This window comes from Dermacentor andersoni, chromosome 10 (genome assembly GCF_023375885.2).
Source record: "Dermacentor andersoni chromosome 10, qqDerAnde1_hic_scaffold, whole genome shotgun sequence".
In the NCBI taxonomy this organism is placed as follows: Eukaryota; Metazoa; Arthropoda; class Arachnida; order Ixodida; family Ixodidae; genus Dermacentor; species Dermacentor andersoni.
Genome location: NC_092823.1, coordinates 108,536,550 through 108,555,982, shown reverse-complemented (window position 1 = coordinate 108,555,982; position 19,433 = coordinate 108,536,550). Strand labels below are relative to the sequence as shown.

The 19,433-nt window shown below is 48.1% G+C and overlaps 2 protein-coding genes across 3 annotated transcripts; one reads left to right on the top strand and one right to left on the bottom strand.

Moving 5' to 3' along the window:
* The first annotated feature begins 1,159 nt into the window (after positions 1-1,159).
* Positions 1,160-9,950, top strand: LOC126544637 (short-chain dehydrogenase/reductase family 9C member 7-like). The gene is made up of 4 exons (XM_055077782.2): positions 1,160-3,938; positions 5,693-5,875; positions 6,480-6,612; positions 7,787-9,950. The coding sequence occupies exons 1-4, from the start codon at positions 3,755-3,757 to the stop codon at positions 8,121-8,123; spliced, it is 837 nt and encodes a 278-aa protein (XP_054933757.1). The 5' UTR covers positions 1,160-3,754; the 3' UTR covers positions 8,124-9,950.
* A 632-nt stretch (positions 9,951-10,582) lies between these two features.
* Positions 10,583-17,594, bottom strand: LOC129387939 (retinol dehydrogenase 5-like). Of its 2 annotated transcripts, XM_055077780.2 has the most exons (5): positions 17,139-17,594; positions 16,548-16,754; positions 16,037-16,219; positions 14,720-14,852; positions 10,583-10,956 (listed from the first exon to the last, which is right to left on the bottom strand). In XM_055077780.2, exons 1-5 carry the CDS (start codon positions 17,341-17,343, stop codon positions 10,614-10,616), a joined length of 1,071 nt encoding a protein of 356 aa, XP_054933755.1. In that variant the 5' UTR covers positions 17,344-17,594; the 3' UTR covers positions 10,583-10,613. The 2 variants fall into 2 exon arrangements, with proteins under 2 accessions (XP_054933755.1, XP_054933756.1); XM_055077781.2 differs by lacking the exon at positions 16,037-16,219.
* Positions 17,595-19,433: the final 1,839 nt, after the last annotated feature.

The following is a 19,433-nucleotide window of genomic DNA, read 5'->3' as shown; positions in this document are numbered from 1 at the left end:
TCAACATTACGATACAGTATATCAAGTTCAAATCCAATGCATAGCAGTATTTTTCTTTTTATACCATGGCAAGAAATATAAATAGAATACTCTAATTTGGGTTTGGGCCCACCACATGCTCAAAAAATTGCTGAACAATTGTTTTTTTTTAGGTTCATATTTTCTTTGTACCATTTGTTTCTGTTAAGGGTGTTCGGAACCAGGAAATGCAGCATCTGGGAGCCATACGTTGTGCGAAGTCGGGCTAGATTCCACTTCTCTTTGCGTCTGGCGCTTGTATGAGTGTGCTTTTGTGTCACCGATGAGAGTTGGATTATGAACTTAGCCCGAGGTAAGCTCAAGTTACCCAAGGTGCGAAGTCTGGCAAATGGCACTAGATGATGGATGGGAGATATTCTATGTGTAATAAACAATGGTCTGGTATGAGCTAGGTAATCTGAGCCAGAAACGATGCGGATAGCTTTTTTTTTTTTTTTTTGCAGAAGTAGTAGTTGGTTTACACGCACGCGGTTGGTTTAGTGCTTGTGTATTTATGTATGTGTTACTGTTATGTTTGTATTACATTACTACTTGTGCTTTTCATAGCTTCGGTTTTTCAGCATGAGCAGAAGCCCATAATACGTACCCAGGCGCCAACTCAGACACCAATCGCTAACACGTTTAAGCAGCTCTCTAGACGAAAGAACCTCCGCCTTTGGTTTATTTTTAATCTGAATGGAAAAAGAAAAAAATAGGATATTGAAGAGAAATCGGGTATTGCCTTTTATTTACTGCCCACGGTACACAAATCATTCAGAGGGTTGGGTCCTCGCTTCTATCACGAGGGAAATTCTTTCAACTATAGAAAGATATAGTGTGAAATTTTCGTATTGCCCTAGAGAGGCTTACTTAGTAAGGTTGTGAATAGAGAGAAATTACCGATAAATTAGGCTAAGAATACACGGAATATGTGCGAACTTCAAATATCGAATCGCGCCACAAGCGTAGCAGTTTGTCCAAAAAACAAGAATGCGGTTATTGTAGGAGGGCAAAATAAGCTAATTAATTTACTTCATAAGACGTAAGTCAGGCTGTGGTGATTTTAATTAGCAGTACTGCACGTCACCCGCCGTGGTTGCTCAGTGGCTATGGTGTTGGGCTGCTGAGCACGAGGTCGCGGGATCGAATCACAAGTGTAGCAGTTTGTCCAAAAGACAAGAATGTGGTTATTGTAGGAGGGCAAAATAAGCTAATTAATTTACTTCATAAGACGTAAGTCAGGCTGTGGTGATTTTAATTAGCAGTACTGCGCGTCACCCGCCGTGGTTGCTCAGTGGCTATGGTGTTGGGCTGCTGAGCACGAGGTCGCGGGATCGAATCCCGGCCACGGCGGCCGTATTTCGATGGAGGCGAAATGCGAAAACACCCGTGTACTTAGCTTTAGGCGCACGTTAAAGAACCCCAGGTGGTCGAAATTCCCGGAGCACTCCACTACGGCGTGCCTCATAATCAGAAAGTGGTTTTGGTACGTAAAACCCCATAATGTTTTTTTTAGTTTTGCGCGTCATCTGCTCGCAAGCTACGGCAGAGGTTGTGGTGAAGAACATGGATCTATATTTACTCGCTATGTTTTTTAGGTAAACACAAACTCATGTACACGGCCGGCTTTGTATTTCGCTTCCGGCGCTATGAAGATATCATGACTTGGAATGTCGCAAAAGTGTGGTTGTGGATCTGCTCATGTCTATTGGCGGCTCTTTTATACGGCCTATCCTTACACAACTATGCACAGTCCGAAGACAGCCATTATTTTGTTACTGCACGGTAAAGGAATGTTACACTGCAAACCGCTCACGGTGTGACATGCATATTTTGACTGCAAGCCATTGTTATGTTCAGTGAAATCCCACAAGACGTATTTTAAGCGTCGCTGTGTTGTATATGACTTTGTCTGCTCGGCTTGCTTTCAAAAAAACGAAATTCTCGGAGCTTGCGTAAGGAAAAGAAGTTCTAACTCTACGTTGTAAAACTGAGCGTCGCATTGCCTTCTTCTTTTTTTTTTTTTTTTTGCTTGGTACTGAGCGCCCGCTTAGCAACCGACGCTTGTCGTGTCAAGACGCCTGTTAACTGGGCTTAAATTTACATTGTATTCAATTTCATTCTTTTCCCATGCTGCCTGTTAATCTTCTTTGTGTTGAGTCTTTTTGTCTTTAAGGACGAAACATCTCTATGCTTCAATTTTATTTTCCTTGAACCCAGTTTTCCTTCCTTGAGGGCGTTTCGTAATACGCTCGTAACCGCGTGCCCCGCATACTCGCGTTCATTCCTTGGCCGAGCATCATTGCAAAGCAGTGGTGTCGAAAGAGGAAAAAAAACAATCCTCTCGCGCTTACTCTGTTCTCCGTTCCCTGGCGTTACCCCTTCCACCTTCCTTTTTGCTCTTTCTGAGCTGCGCTACAAGCCTAAAAAAGTCATGACATACCAACTCGCCCAAACTGCCACGCTTTTACTCTCCCATACGCCCAACCCCTTACATATTTTTTTCTTAGTCTACTTCTTGACTCAGCCACTACTCTTCGTCACACTTTTTCATAGGACACAAAGATATCTGCCTCGTCCGAAACTAGAGTGTCTTCTAGTCTCATAACTTGTCCGCACTGTGCCAACAATCGCGCAGCACTAGGAATGTACAAACTGACCCCAACCCGTCTGACTTGGTTGGCTGCAATATTGCTGTGGCTGGCGTGTTCGCGAGTGCCATGGCTCCTAGGTCTGGCGACCAACGTGGGGCTACTGTTGGTGACGCTGTTCTCCGGCTACTGGTTGCTCTGGTACGGACACCGTGCTTTGTTCAACGGATTCGTAGATCCCGAAGGAAAGTGCGTACTTATAACAGGTAAGACTGATTACTTGCTTTCAACTCGCGTAAAGAGTTCCGCGCACTGTATGGGACGCCATGGTTGAGTAATAGCTCCGGGTTCATCTTCATTGGCTCAGGTGTTCTCAGCCGACACCAAAGTCGCGGATCATGGCCCACTTATTGAATTATGCACCTGTCGGAATGGGGTCGACGACACCCGAGCGTCGAACTCCGAACTTTGTGTACACTTTATAACGTCGCAGACGCTCAGTTGCTGATTCGTCGTGTGGCTGAGAAGCATGATTGGACTTGCACAAGTGCACTGCAAACGACCTCCAATAATTTTTGTTTGGTTCCTTGCTTGCAGAGTTGTCAAAACTTCCGATGTTACCATGTGGAGTGCGTGGCTTCTCCGATTATTTTAATGAGGGCTTCCACAATCTAGGTGTGTGGGTTTGCGTACAATTACACATCAGTGGCAGCACACACCATGATAAATGACTAGGCAATCCATATCAACAAATTGTAGCGCAGAAAAACGTGGAAAGAAGAAGCGAGACGAGAAACTTGCGCTAGACTTTCTGACTTCTATGACTTTGAATCTGACGTTCCATCTTAGAGAGACGCCTGCAGTTGCAGGAAAGTCAAGTTGCAAGTGCGAGCCCGGATGATACTGTGGACAAAACATGGGAACCAGTACTCAGTTCACTAGGTCATGCCTTTGGTTCGCTTCATAAAATACCAGAATGTGGTTTAGAAGGTAGACACGGGTGGCGCTTTTTCTTTTTCGTGTTGGCAGTCAGTTGGTCACTAGAGTTCCACATCGGCGTTAATGTATTGTCTGGCGGCTGTGTATGGTGTCCTTGAATAACTCAGGAAGCACTCATCGCAGGATGCGACATCGGCTTTGGGTTCATGCTTGCCACGCAGCTAGCTGATGAGGGATTCTTCGTGTACGCCGGATGCTTGGACGAAGGCGGTGACGGCTCGAAGTTACTGAAGAGGACGACGAACATCCGGGTTTTACAAATGGACGTCACGAAGGAGGAAGAAGTCACTCGAGCTTTCCAGATTGTGCAGGAGACTCTCGGTGGGAAGCGTAAGCAAATCTTATTGACACTCGCACATGCATCCTCTGCAATTATTGGTTTAGCACGAAATTCGGCGCTAGCCTTTGTTCTGTTCTTTTCATTTTGCTTTTGTCTTTGACCGTCCCCTTAAAAGACTGCATTTTATCCATCGAATTTTCTTTTTAGTGTACCAAAGTACGGAAGGGAGGAACAGTGGTCAAGCAAGTAATGCGACTGCTGCCGTCGCTTCGACAAGGGAACTCGTCTGCGTCAGGGCAGCAACTCAGGCTTCCCTAGTAACAATTTATTTTTTTACGCATAGCGTACGCTCTCCAACCTTCAATTGATGTAGAGTCGAATAAGCTCGTGCGAAAAGTAGTGTTCAAGAAGCATAACACAGGGGTCGGGGGGAGTTACCCATGATAAAGAGCGACTAGGTATACGGTACTGCTGCAGCTTCTTCCAAGAAGTAAGGGTGACAAAAAATTCACTGACAATTACGACACTCCCTAATGCGCAATTCGAGCGCAGCTGTATACGTATTTTCATTTCGAGGTGTATTGTCGGGCGTGGACAATTTTTTTTTTTGCGGCACTCTGCAAACGAAACGAAGTGTGGCGCGACTGCCTCGCTAATCCAGAGATGGCGGGAGCCAGCGCGTGGGTCGCGCGTTGGCGCGATTCACAGCGGCCGCCACCGAAAAATCTGCCGGACCACGCGCGCTACTCTGGCGCCATCTCGTAGCCATCGTCGCCGCACTTTCTTCTCACGCTTTCACAACACCCTCCTCCTCTGCTTTTTGCCTCGGGGTTCCACTGCACCCTCTTCTCCGCTTTCCTCCTCGCCTCTTTCATCCCCGCTGCGATCCGCGTTCGCTTTCGATCTTTCACTGTGCTCGTTCGCTCGGTTACGCCGCCGACCACGACGTTCGCCGAAGGAATGGGCCCCTAAGAGCTGTGCATTTAAATGGCTTACTTGCGCCAGCTTATTCTCCTCTTCTTCCCCACTGAGCGCGGAGGCCAGTGAGCTACGCGCCTAAAAGCGCTGCTAAAGAGAGCACTTGATGCCCCGACGAAGACAAGTTTCGTTGTCGAAACATTGCCTTCAGCGGCATTGCCTGCTTGGCCACCTGCTTATCGCTTCAGACCTCTATCTACCAGTTTGTGTGCGCCTGCGTGTGTGCGTGAGAGAGAGGGTAGGGGAAGGTGTTATGAAGAGGTAGCCGAAAACTCGCAGGGAGGCGACTAGGAATGCAACACAAACATGCCACGAAAGCGACTCATTGCATTACCCACAGTAATAAGAGTAATATCAATAATATCGATAGTCGGCATGCTTAACGGAACACATTACTGCACAGAAGACAGCATTCAGTGTTAATTAGTTTGTGCTCAGTGTTCTTGAGGCCGTTTTCTATCGCGTACTCCGAGTAAGACCGGAACGTTCGAAGCAATTCTCTCCTTTTTTTTTTTTTTCTTCACTCCCGAAAGGCATTCCCCCCCCCCCCCCCTTCCCAAGCACACTCCTTTCGGGAAGTATGATAACTCTGAACAACAGTGTTGAACGTAGGTCAAGCAATTACAGCCTCCTAGTGAAGTTTCTGGAACCGCATTGCTCTAGCGGTGTCTTCCTAAAGCTTAAACATCCATTATTGTTTTTTTTTATCCTGTCTGTCTCTTTCCATGTACTACGTGCCGCTCTTGCCTTTCACGGATTCGTTGGCTGACGCAACCACGAGCGATTCTGATCCTGTCGTTGTGCTATATTCCCCGCGAAAATGTAGATCTGTGGGCAGTGGTCGCCAACGCCGGGGTCGGCAGCATTGGCTACATCGAGTGGCAGCCCTTGAAACGCGTCCGCTCCGTGTTCGACGTCAACACGTTCGGTGCCCTCTCCGTGTCTGCCACTTTCCTGCCGCTGCTCAAGAAGGCTCGCGGAAGACTCGTCCTGGTCACCAGCATTTTGGGTCTGTAGTGGCCGTTTTGTTCTACCAAGCATGCTTCCAATTCTTTGCCTGTACTGAATGCCCTGCGTGAGCCTTGGCCGCCAGTATCTGAGCGCCTTACAACAGCGTGGAGAGAAGAAATCAGTGAGCTTGGGCGCATGGGCACAAAGTTTATCATGGAGCGCAAGTGTTGTCTGCTAGGCCCTTTCCACAAGCAGGACGCGATCGTCGCTGTTGGTAATTTGGTGGCCGGCGTATTCGCCGATCGGAGATAGCATCAGATCGTACGCAGTGCGAGTTTCTTTATCTTTTTTTTTTCCTTGGTAATGTGTTGCTACAATGCGCGTGCACCGAGGAAAAATGAATGAAACTACCAAAGCTACGATGCAGACGAACGCGACCATACTGCACACATTCTTGCTATCTCCAATCGATCCCCAAGCTGGCACCATCAAAATAATTGTGGCATGGCCTGTGGCTTTATTGGGGGAAGAACCTGAATGACGACGCCTGAAGTTGGGGCAAACTTTGTCGTGGCTGTAAAGATTCTTTTGCTGCTTTTTATCCGCGTGCGTTCGGCGTTCGGCGTGCGGCGTCTTCTGGCAAAGTTGTCTGTTTTGCGCAGGTCGAATGACTCTTCCCGAGTGCCTCACCTACTGCATGTCCAAGAGTGCCTGCACCTCGCTCGCCGACGGCCTCCGACGTCAATATCTCAACAGGGGCGTTCACGTGTGCACTGTAGAGCCCGCCGCCTACAGGTTTGTTCGTGGATTGCCGAGTTTTCGATCAGGCTAGTAGCCTTAGCAGTTGGGTAAACAGAGCGAGTTGGTACGTGTTCATGTTTAACTTTTCAGCGCCAAAGTTACACAGGAACGGAAGAAGCATCATGAGACACGAGCACTGACTATCAACTGAACGTTTATATTGAAGGAAGGGTTAAAGAAAACAACTGTAACACTAAATTCGCATGTGTATGAGCTAAGGTTTTCGTGGATGAAGGGCGTAACTTGCGTTACAAAGTTGTAGAAACATAATAAACACTACTCGTGGCCAAAAAAGAAAGACACGGACACATCACTAACTCTTGTCGTCTAGGAAGCGTACCTCTTTGTCATGCAATGATACTCAGGGCTGGCTCACATGTGTCGTCCCGTTCTTCTTCACATGCCGCTGCTAATGGAACCTTCTGTTCACTTGGGCGTCGTGGGTGAACACAACAGGTACAAGATTTAAATCCAGCGCATAGCCGCAGTCGCGGCAGCGCATAGCGAAGTGGGACCTCCATACTGGCCCCTCGAATGAATGTTGCTGCTCTTATAGGCGCTTTCTATTATAGTGTTTGATAGTAATCTTACCGTGGCTAGAAGTACACTTATCAAGCCGAAGACAGCGCTGCGCATTAACCCTTAAGTGACGGCCCATAATAATACCTGATCGAATTGTTTATTTTCCATCTAAATGTGCACAACGCGTCAAGAACAAACATAATCAATGAAAGAAAGAAATATTTTGCGCAAACATTGAAAGTGGAGAACGCCAGGCAGTAAACTGCAAGTGGGTTTCCCTCCAATCCACCTTGTACAGACAGCTCTTGTCATGTGTGAACCACAGGCGTACATTTCTGTTGCTTTACACCACCTGTGTGACACCACTGCCTCAGCAGATCTTGCATTGGTCTGTCTCCTCTGGTCCGTGCTTTCAAAAGAAAGAGTTATGTACAAAACTACTTTCTCGTTGGGAGTTCCTGCTCTAAATCAACAAAATGACACTTGCTGCCTGTCATTCGGTGTTGGCTGATGGCGCTTAACGAGAAACTTTCATTTAATACCGAAACTGAGCTACAAATAAGCGCGTTCTAGCATTTCGCCTGTAGGCAAGACTCCTCAGTAAAGGGTTAGGCTATGAACAAACGCTGCGTGTTCTTGTTTGCAGAACCGCGATGATGGACCATGCGAAGATGGAAGAGACTTACGACCGCGACATGGCGCTGCTCCCGGAAAGCGTTCGCAGCGCCATCAACGAGCGGTCCGTCGCACGCTCTAAGCACACGGCGGATGTTCTCCACTCCTTCATCATGAGAGACAGCCCGCAGGAGGCAGTGGACTCCATGAAGCGGGCCGTGCGGGAGCGACTTCCTCGCGCGGCTTACAAACCCGGCGGACTCTCGGACGCCGTCATACGGTGGTTCTACGACATGGGGCCGACAGACATGGTCGACGAAGCCATCGACGCGGCGCGCAGGATAGCGATGCTTATGAAGAGGAAGTAGGAGCACGCGCCTTCCATCCGGTCCCCGACTAGAGCAAGATGGGCTCTCTCTTCCAAAAACAACCATTTCGGCGAAACCATCGACGAAGGTTGTCGATGAAAACGAATAACTGAACGTTTCTACAAAGCTATTCGCTTTAGTGAAGGAATGATCAGTTTGGAAGGGGCGTAGTTGTTGCAGCGAGGATGTTGAAGTAGCGTTTATCGTTCCGTTCCGTAATTTTGCGAGGAACGGATCCGTTACCCAGCTATTCTGCAGAAGTAGTCCAAGTGTAGGGACCTATACTTCGACTGAGTAGTATATGTGGTTCTACCAATACGCTTAATTCCCATATTGGTGTTGTCTCCAGCAGTACATAAGGCCACTGCCATTCTCCTCTCCTGCCGCTGGAACCCTTCCCCGAAACCGCTGATGGAGGACAGAGTGGTGGGGAAAGAAGGGGCTTTTCTTACCGAGTGCTCTACCGCAGCATCTAAACCTACAGACGCCAAAAGCTACCGCACGACAACACGTTAGTCTCAAAGATCGATACAGTGGGCATTGGGCAACGAACGCGCTGCGCCATTCGGTTGCGCGACATCACGCGCCTATTGCATGGGCGGTTTAAGGCCGACCAGTGTCAAGCACCACAAAAACGAGCGAAACAGCCAAATAAAGCTACTCGCTTTAAAATATCCTCCTTTCGTCGAATGCAACAAGGACCACTGCGCAAATACGATACAAAGAAACATGGACGGTTTACACACCCCTTCACGTCGTGTATATCGAGATTCACTTCTCAACCATTTGAAGACTTGAGCACTTGAGGCGCGTCACCTGACTAGGAAGATTTTGCAGTGATCAAGTGGCATCTCCTTCCACAATGCCAGAAACAGAGTAGATGACGATTCAGGATGACCTAGCTTGCATATTCATCGATCTTGAGGAGTACATCAACGGTTATGAAATGAAAGGGGCGAGGGGAGGGGTCAAGACATCAACTTCAGGGATGTCAAAGAAGCCACTCTAGGAATACAGGGGAGGCATTCCGTAAGAGTCCACCAATTGCACATGTCTATTTCGTCTCCTATTGAAGTTCTTATTGGCTGGGCTGTGCTGCGCGCCTGCAGCACAAGGCGCCATAGCCAATGAGCACTTGAGCAGCAGACTAAATGGACATGCCCACTAGGTGGACTGTTACAGAATAACTCCCCTGGTCTCCTAGACTCCGTCCTCTCGTTCACGCTGGCCTGCTGGAGCGAGAGGTCACTTCTGACCGACGTAGTGAGGTCTAATCAGGTGAGCGCATTTTGAGAGCGGCGAGCGCCATTGGGCTTGTCCGTTTTATTTCGATAGCTCTTTGGACACTCCAGGCACAGTTTTGCTGTCGCCGTCGCCGTGATGTTCTGTATAAAGTCCAAGGATGATACCGTTGCCGCGCACCGTATGCTGTTTGTGCGACTTCGTGCGAGGGTGAGCCGACGATTGCGACTCAAGCTCCAGGGGGAGGGGAAGGTAGGGGGGGGGGGTTCTACTCCTGGCGGCCCGGGCGGCCAGGCGCAACCGCACCGGCCGTTGTATCTTCAAAGTAATCTGGGACGGGGACAGAGTCCGCCGTGCGCTGTTTTCGCGGCATAATTCGCGTTGATGCGAGATGATGAGCTAAGGTCAATTCGCTCGCTGCTACTGCCGCACTTCCTCACTCCGGCGTTTTGACAGCGAGTTCCCACGGTCATCGAGTGAGGGGGGATCATGTTTCCTTGTACACGCGTGAAGCCATGCTTGTTAATTTATTTACTATACCTACGTTTATACGTTCATACAGCCAATAAAACTACTTTCCTTCCACGCGATGCTTCGCCTTTCGCGTTGAACTGCAACATATTTTTAAAAAAGCTAATATGTGTAATTATAGTAAATACTTAAACATTTTTCATTTCTCGTAGAAATTATGACCGTCTGATCGAATAGTTTAGCTGAAGCTTTAGAATTGAGCTACATGTCACAAGAATTCTTTAATATGTCGTACATACGACAACACGTCGTATATGTGTTGTCGTTTCCATGCCTGTCCCCAAAAATAAACACTGAAACCAGCAAAAACGTGTCCATTCATTTGCTCTTTCGGGCTTCTGTGTGCTACATGCTTTAAAATGTACTGTACTGTCCACTCTTAAAAGGAATAGCAAATCGTAGTGTTTCATGTGTGGTTACAGCTAATTATCGACACAAAGGCCATGGAAATATTTTTTTTTCTATTAGTGGTTTAAGTAACGGGCGGCAGAAGAACATTTATTATGAAGCTGATGGTACATTCCATTTATGTTGCTGTGACCAACAATTGCCTGTTCTCTTTATAAGTGCCCCCAATGTAAAATGATCAGCGTACAATCACGTAAATGGCTGCGGAAAATGCCGGCATGACTCAAGCAGGAATGACGCACAGGAATAATGGACTACGATTTCGGCAAGAGCGCATCCAGCTAACAACAAAAAGAACGTTATATTCAATCATTGTGTCCTACTCCCGAAAAGCGTTGCCACTGATCTCATGATATGCAGTGCTTCGTCCATCATTTCAGCCGGAAGCAGGTCGATCAACAGCCGGTATATGTGGTCCACTATGCCACCAGCAGTGTAGTGTGCCTTGGGCAACCGATCAAGCGTGGCCCTCCTGATGACGTCAACGGCTTCCCTGCAGTCATTCCGAAGAAACCACGACAAGAGGACTCGCGTTCTACTTTTTAGACGCTGCACGAACCGCTCGTCGATCGTTGAGCGCGTCTTTTCAGGCAGCTGCTGCAGGTCGGCGTCCATTACTTTTTCCAGTACGGCGTGATCGGCCACGGGAGTCCTGAAACGTAGGGCAATGTAAGCAGAGTTGCGGTAACAGCTGCTCCTTCGAGGGACAAGGCTAATTATAAATGGCGGATTCATTCATTTATTTATTACAAATACTTTCGAGGCCCGAAGGCATTAGAGAAGGTTAGACACATTCAAGAGTGTGCAGAAGATTTATGACTAGGAAAAAGCATATGGCAGTTCTGAAGCTGGTAGTGTCACTAATGGTAGCGAGGGAGACGACAAAAGTGGTTCCATTCACAACTGGATTTTGAGACGACAAAGTCGCATATATTAATTCGACCAGATGGGACACCAACTTCACATTGGATACACGTACTCGATGGAACGTACATAGGTCGAGAAAAGAGATTGCCTTTAGGTGCTTGACTATATGGTAGAGTTTTCGAGAGAGACGAAGACGACATCATTTCGCCGGAAATGTAAAATTTGGCATATACAAATAGGTATTAGACAACACTAAATCACATTTGTCTGGCAAACCATACTTACAAAGCTTCATTTATCTCATTTTGTCGCAAAAATATTGATTACTAGAGGGGCATGGGAAGGCCTAACTTCCCTCAACTGCTTAAACAGCAGCAGTCATGCGTCAGTGGGACGTCACAGATTCCAAAGAATGTTGCAGTCATTTTTTTCGTTACGGGCGCAGTAAGCTATATTGAAATTTCTTATGTTGCACATTTGTTTCTTCAGAATCCAACGTGCCACGTATTTCCTTCCATTAACTTAACTACATCTACTAAAATCTGTCAAAATCGAGATATCACGGCCAGCTGGCGCTAGAACTTGAGGTCGGCGACACCATCGGTCCTTCCTTATGGCATATTTTCTGAGAAGCATCCCTCTCGTTTAAACAGATCTTATAATGGCAGAAGTGCCCGTTTACTAAAACAGCAAATTTTAACCATAGTCTTTAGTGGCGCTTTGAGTGCCACCACGAAACAGGCCATACATGAGTCATCGACAACGATTAGACCGATGACGGCACGACGATGACAAAGGCTGCGTGACAACGACAGAGAAACGACGACGATGTTCGCATGACGATAAACGGCGCGGCTAATACTGTCACATTGTAGCGACGGCGAAAAATGGCGCAGTGTCGAAACTGTGTGTTACGAATCTAACTCCTTATTGGGCAACCCTGTGCCCAGCAAAATGAGTAACACTCGAGAGCTACGACAGCGGCGAGTATAGCCGCCGAGAATCGGATCCGCAGGTTGGGTTCGTCGGCTTTTGTACATGACTCGTCAAAGGTTCCAGCGCAATCGCTGGTGGCCGCGTCCCTTTCGAAATGTACTGTACCATTCGTGCTCCGTGTATAATCTGATTACGCAAGACTCGGCGCAAGCATGTACAACGAATAGAATCAGCAACAATAGATAGTTTTAGTACTACGTGCGTAGCGTACGAAACGCCGTTGCGTACTTAAGATCGCTACGTTCTGCAAGGTGCGCATGTGCAGAACGCAACACGGACGGTACGTGATGCGTACGCGGCCGCTGCATACGCACGCATCGCATTGTTGCGTGCGTACGTAGGTAGCCTTGCGTGCTGCTCTCGTGGTTATCGTTTGTTTGGGAGCGCGCGAGACGAGAGTTTCCCGAAATGACAGCGTCAAAGGCGACTAGCGGAAGGCTGTACTTTTCAATGGCCCACGATTTGGCTTTTCTGCGTGAAGTGAACGCGCAGAAGCCATTCCCGGATACTGCACGGTGGAAATGCATGGCAAAAAATTGGCAGTGGCTTAGCTCGGCTATGCCAGGATATACGTAGCGAAAGCTAAGGCATAGCATGGTTAGCCTTGGTTAATCTTGATTGCAAGTCCAGGTTAGTCTGGTTGTCTAGCTATGTTGCGGCATTTAGCCAGTCGTTCGGCGCGCTGTTCGTCTGTTTCCTGGGGGATTCGTTTCCTCTTCATCTTGTTCCGATGACTATTCCAGGCCTCCTCCTGCTTATCAGAATTGTCGCCATCCATACTGGCGCTTCAACTGTGATTGCGGCGCACGCGAGCTCTCCTTTTCAATCCTCGGACATGTTATTAGACATGCGACGCAGCTGGCGAAGCGAGAGGAGGCGAACGCAACGACGAGGAACGCGGTGTGATGAGGAACGCGGTGTGACGTCATGTGCCTCCACGGAGCACGGCCACGGCGAAATCGCAAGTTCGCGGCCAGTAAAGCTTTCGCTTTAAAATATTAACATTGTTTTTGAGGAAGTGTTCAGTGTGTGCTGTTTGCGCGAAAGGCTTCACCTGTTTTTGGCGCTGTTCGTCGCAAATGACCGTGCCAGCCTCAGGAACCAAGTACTCGGTTTTTATTTTTCTCGATATGATTCATGTATTTCATCCGTATTAAAAGCAGAGTCTCTTAAAGGCCTAAATATAGTTCGACGAAGCGGGAACGCGCCCACACGTTATATCACGTTAGCGAGATCAACAGCGTCTACTTCGGTCCACAGTTCGACATACTGGCGGACGCGGCCAGTGTGCTCCGACCCGTGGCTCCGACGCGCCCGGTGTCTAACGCTCGCCCGCTTACGTACGTAGGCATTTCGCAGTACTAAAAGCCATAACGGGACACGCGCTCCTACGTTCCGCAAAGCACTTGCGTGCTGCGTACGTATCGTCATGGCGCACTACTAAAACTGTCTAATATTCGAGAAGCTTCCGATAGACAACACTTGCGTGCAGTGACAACATTCAACCAACATTTGTTGGCCCCTAAAATGCGCTTACCGGATGAACTACGCCGGTCAATATGCTACGGCGAATCGCACCTTGCGGGTCCAGGATGTAATCCTGGGCAAGAACGGGTGGAGTTTTCCGATGCATGCTTTTACGATGGAAAAGTGATCAAGTTAAGCGCAGTGATACCTGCGATAATAGAATTCTTAGGTCTTACGTGCGATAACCACGTTTTGATTATGAGGCACGCCGTAATGGGGGACTCCGGGTTATTTCTGACCACCTGGGCATCTTTAACGTGCAGCCATCGTGCAGGAGACGGGCGTTTTTGCGTTTCGCCCCGATCGAAATGTGGCCGCCACGGCCCAGATTTGGTCCCGCGACGTCTTGCTTTGCAGCGCTACACCATAGCCGCTAAGCCAACGCGGCTAGTGATAGCTGTGAGAGATATCATGACGGTTGGCAGTAGTAGACCCTTTTGCAGCTATCACTGTAAGACATGTCATCAACTGATAGCTGCACCAGGAGCCGCATTCACAAAACAAAGGTTCTGGCGTTAAAACAGCCATGAGAACTGCAGCCCGCCATCGGCAATGTTGGGCATGGATGGCGGTCGGCCAGTAGTAAAGAGCACTTACGAACGATAGACTGGACAAATTTGTTCCTTAAAGGCCTGTTGCAGACTAATTCGCACTCTCCCACTTCGAACTGCTAGCCTTCTGCTTACACTCTCAGTACGTACCACGGGCAGTTTTAATCCCCACTGAAGGTGGTATGCCCGCCCCCGATTCCTTGATCAGTGCAAGATTACCTCCGGCTTCGATTATATTATTTTATTGAGTAGGTGGCTGTACAGCGGAGGCGAAGGTTGAGGGTGGGGGGGAGGAGAATAAAACGGCATTTTGGGATGTTACGTGCCAAAACCACAATCATTGTGAGGCACGCCGCACTGGGGAACTCAATATTAGCTTTTCATTATTATCCCCGTATGTGTAATAAGACACTGCCAAACAAACAACTTAACTTTACATGGTGTACCATCTGTGAGTTTGACTTTCAGGCTAACCTGTAACCCGTCGGTTCAACGGTGCAGACGTGGACACCCTTGGAGTAGAACTGCTGGCGGAGCCCATCGGCCAGGGATATGGAGGCCCGCTTGGATATGCAATACGCCAAGCACTCTGGTACAGATAACCTTGCTGTCGTTACGGAAAAAAAAGGAACAAAAATACAGCAGGGTGAACAAGTGATAGTTTCTAACTTTTTTTACATGATTATCCAACAACTTATAGATACGTCACTGGTGCTTCGTGACCGATGGCCAAAGGACTCATTTGTCGGGCGGCCGACTTACACATGGTATATCGTGCCTGTAGTTTACGGAGGCCGTCGGCCCTCTGATATGCGGCTATGTTTTCGGCGTACTTGCAGTCCATATCCGGTACAAGCATATCTTTATCAAATGACAACAACAAGAATTATAGTATGCGGGAACATTACAGAATGCCTATAACGCAAATGATACCACACAAATTGTAGAAGACGTCTTACTCAGTTGATAAAAGTGAATTTGAATCGATAAAAAGATTGCATGCTGTGACGTGAGAAAATACTTCTTACGAAGAATGAGCAGAATGAGGGGATCCAACGTGACGGATTTTTGTTAGACGCAAGGATACGAAGTAGCAGACAGTGATGCCAGACAAGGTATAAGGGGAATAACATGGTTATTTTTAAATGAAATGAAGAAATGTTAAGGAAAATGGGAATGAAGTGCACGAAAAGATAACTTGCGATATCTGGGGACCTGACCCTAATCTTGCGCAGTAAGTGTAGGGGGCTTTAGCAGTTAGGTTACCACTGTCTTGAGTGTATGTGTCTGTGGCCACGATTAACCCCGAGAGTGTTAGCCAGCGGAGCTCACGGGTAGCTGAAGCGACTAGCCCAAGAGTGGACACGGAGCACAAAAGGGCGACAAGGACAAGCGCTAGTCATTTCAGCATGGAATACCAATTAGCCAGATCGCACATCCTGCTTCAGCTCACGGGTAGGGCGGCGAATTTCTTGAGAAAAACTTTTCCTTAGTCTAGCATCAAACCACATGACAAAAGGTTAACACGCACTCTATAGAGTGTGAGTAATAGGTACCTAAGAGTAGATTTGAACAACTGAATTTCGAAAAATGTCCATGCTTTTGCGAAAAAAAGTGCGTAACACTATCGCAATATCGGGGCGATGAGCCGCACGTGATTTTGAACATGAATTCGTGTCGCAACCCTATGTCACTGTACCCAATCTTGCCGGCGACTTCGTCCTGTGCAAATCGCGTCCCACGACTGAATCTTTCCGTGCCAAACGTCTACGATAGCAGAGTGCGACTCACCCAGCAAGCTTGAGACGATGACAAGCCTTCCTCGCGACTCCTTCAGCAGCGGAAGGAAAGCGCATGAGACAGCTACCACACCAAAGGTGTTGACTTCGAAGACTTGCCGCACGCGACTTAGGGGTTGCAGGCCTATGTAGCCGATACTTCCCACACCGGCGTTGCAAACCACTGCATACAACACTGCAACGAAAGTTGGCCAAAGCTTACTGCACGTTTAGCGCATCGCTAAATATGACAAAGGCGCACGCGGAAGGTCACAAAATAGGCACAACAAGCGTTGTTGAATGTTAGTTGCTGAATATGACAGCCATTGCTAGATTAACAAAGCCAAGTGTCACTTCGCATTCACTCAGCCATAAGCGAGAACCTGACACCGATTAGTTTAGTTCGCCATCGCCGGCGACGCATGTTGTCATGCCCGCGGCGTTCACATTAAGTAATGGTTAATGAAAGCAAACACAGTTTTGATTTCAGCTGGCCAGGTACGATCTGCAATATCATTACTGACCTTTGTTGTCTAGGGTCTTTTCCACGATTTCGGCTGCAGCATCAATATCTTCCTGCTTGGTGACATTCATCTGAAGCACATGGATGTTGGTTTCTTCTTTGAGTAACCTGGCGCCTGTGCCCGAGGCATCCAGGCAACCAGCAAATACAATAAAACCATCTTTGGCTAGTCGTTCAGCGAGCAAGTGTCCAAAGCCCGTATCACAACCTGGCGAGAAGCAAAGTTATATTTTGAGTTCTTGAGCAAGTTCTTTTTTGTTAGGAACGTACTTTCATCAACGTAATTACATGATCACATCATACGTCCTTGTTATTTCATCAATACTGAAAGCCAGGCGAGTTGTGGCAGATTCATTAGTAATAACTACAACGCGACAGAAAGGCTTCATGGTTGGAATAGGAAACTCATGTGAAGAGCACTGCCATGATAAAATAATGCACCGCCATCTGCGTGAATGTCTATCGTATTCTTCGTTGCTCTTATGCATCCTATCTAACGCTGCTCATCTACAAAAGGAGAACTGGTACCATTGCCACCACGCAAAATAATAAAGCAGTCTATTTAGTTTCGATGTAGTCTTAGCGCACCCACCTGTGATGAGCACAGCCTTCCCTTTGTGACTGACCAGTTCGTTGAAGAACAGCCGCCTACAGTGCCATAGAGACCAGTAGGCGACAAGAATCGCGATGAATGTGAACCCCAGGTTTGCAAAGGTCGCCTCCAGAACGGGCACTGCTGATGCAAGAGCCCAGGTGCATGGAGCAGCTAGCAGGAGCAGCCTATTGATGGTCAGCATCCTGAAGGCTGCTAGAAAAGCAAGTAGGTCCCGGTTACCTCACACCGATCTACGCTGCGGTTGTTGTGGCATTGATAATAGTGCTTAAGATCTCGAGAGTCCCCTTCAGGCTAGCCTGCGGTTACCTCACACCGATATACGGCGCGGTTGTTGTGGCATTGATAATAGTGATAAGATCTCGAAAGTCCCATTCAGGCTAGCCTACCCTCTCTCCTGAATGTTTGGCTGATTGTCTAAAAATTGGCTTGAAGCATGACACCACAATGTACGCATTGGAGAGTGCTTGAGGCACCCTAGACGCCAACAGATGCATCTGCTCACCGTGCTGGTTCACTAGCACGTACGATCAGCAGCTGACTCAGTGCAAGCCATGTACGGCAGCAGACCAACGAAGAAATAAGCAATGTGCGTCCAGCACCGTGCGTGCGTGCAGGCGTGTGTGTGAGAGCAGAAAATTATTGTTTATCTAAAAGGGGCTCGGCTCTCGAAGAAGTGTGGCTTGCTGTGGACTTCCGTCTTTTATGAAGGGTAGAAACTTGGGTGTGTTGGTGATTCATGTTTAAAGTAAGAACCGAGCGACAAACATGGACAAAGAAAGAGACGCATGGCGCTGTGTGTATATTTTTTATTTGTTTCTGCTTCTCCCATTTTTCTTATTTTAAACTTTCTTCTAGACCAGAGCCCCCACGGAGACAACCGCCTCGCAGGCTTGGCCTGTAAAGGCGAGCTCGTCCTCCAGGGTCGGACTGGTCAAGGCCGAGTGCCATTGCTCCGATGTAGTACTTTTGTGTGGAGGCACTGCCGGGTTAGGTTGGCAAGCCCACGTGATGTGGTGCAACGTAGCCTTATTGCGGCATTGTGGAAATATATCCTCATACGAAGTAGGATGAGTTTTGTTAAATATATATGCTCACGGAAAAGTGCCTATCTGAAAATGACGCCAGCGGGTCGTGTCCTCTTTGCTGAGCTTAGGGTGAGATGTAAAATGCTTCCTCCTGCCACTCCTTATGTGATCCAGTATTTCACCATACCGCTGGAGTACGGCAGCCACGCCTCAGGCCCCTCTAGATAAGTGTGGCCTCGAGTGATAGCGTCAGCTTGTGTTTCAAAAGGAGCCATGCATGTACTGGTGCAAATAGTATTTCATCTTTTACTCCAGGGCTTGCGCTCCCTTGTTGACGAATGATTCAAACGGCCGTCTTGCCCAGTCTGCCATTGAGATGATTCCTGCAGGCTTGATGAGACTAGGTGATTATGGTCGAGCACTCTCCCCACGCGTTACCGGTGGCTACCAATACAAACCACAATGACCTCTTTAGCCTCGGTTGGTTTGCAGTCTCAAACGGAGATGCTGGCGATTTCTCTGCACGTATAGTCATCTGCTGCAGCAACAGCTGAGTAGTAGGCCCTGGACCATCTTACAGGCTTTGCCATACCTGACATCTCGAATTATGATTGAAGGAGATTATGATATGGCAGACGGTACATGGCTCTGCTGACCACCAGTGCTCTTATCAGCCGCACCGTCTCTTCTTCCTGGAGCCCACTTTTGTTTGCGACTCTGGAGATCATGCGAGTCATCTGGGCCATGGTATGGATAGGAGTCTGAGCGCGTGGTCTACACTGTGGTTGGACTGTAGCCACGAGCCCAGTATTCGCAGCGGCTAGACTTCCGGAATTACTTGCCCATCAAGCGTAACCTCCAACTTGAGGCATTCGTTGTATCGTCTGCTATTTTTTTTTTAGTTCGGAGTTATTCGGCGAGTAGGCCAGGCCACATTCGGTGGCGCGCTAATTCATGCAGTCCACCGCTCACTTGAGCCGGTCATTTTACGCGTCGGCGAGCAAGACTAGAACGCCCAAGTACTTTCATGTTGAGTAAAAGTAATACAGTAAATGGGCTTATGCTTGCCTCTGGATAGAGGCACTGCCGTAGTTCGGTCATTCCGCCGTCTACGGCGTGGCCACGAAAGTTGGCTTTTGTGACATATCTGCCAGAGGCCTCGTGGTCTGAAATTGTTCATTTCTTAGTTTTGCTCGTTTCTCTTGCAGGTAGAGTGCGACTCAATTATGCTAAATGCGGTTCTCTG

Coding starts and splice junctions, on each gene's coding strand:
- LOC129387939 (XM_055077780.2), bottom strand. CDS start 17,343: ATGCTGACCATCAATAGGCTGCTCCTGCTAGCTGCTCCATGCACCTGG. Junction 16,755..17,138: donor GAAGGCTGTGCTCATCACAG/GTGGGTGCGCTA, acceptor GCTTCTCGCCAG/GTTGTGATACGGGCTTTGGA. Junction 14,853..16,036: donor CATCGTCTCAAGCTTGCTGG/GTGAGTCGCACT, acceptor CCGTAACGACAG/CAAGGTTATCTGTACCAGAG.
- LOC126544637 (XM_055077782.2), top strand. CDS start 3,755: ATGCTTGCCACGCAGCTAGCTGATGAGGGATTCTTCGTGTACGCCGGA. Junction 3,939..5,692: donor GGAGACTCTCGGTGGGAAGC/GTAAGCAAATCT, acceptor GCGAAAATGTAG/ATCTGTGGGCAGTGGTCGCC. Junction 5,876..6,479: donor CCTGGTCACCAGCATTTTGG/GTCTGTAGTGGC, acceptor TGTTTTGCGCAG/GTCGAATGACTCTTCCCGAG.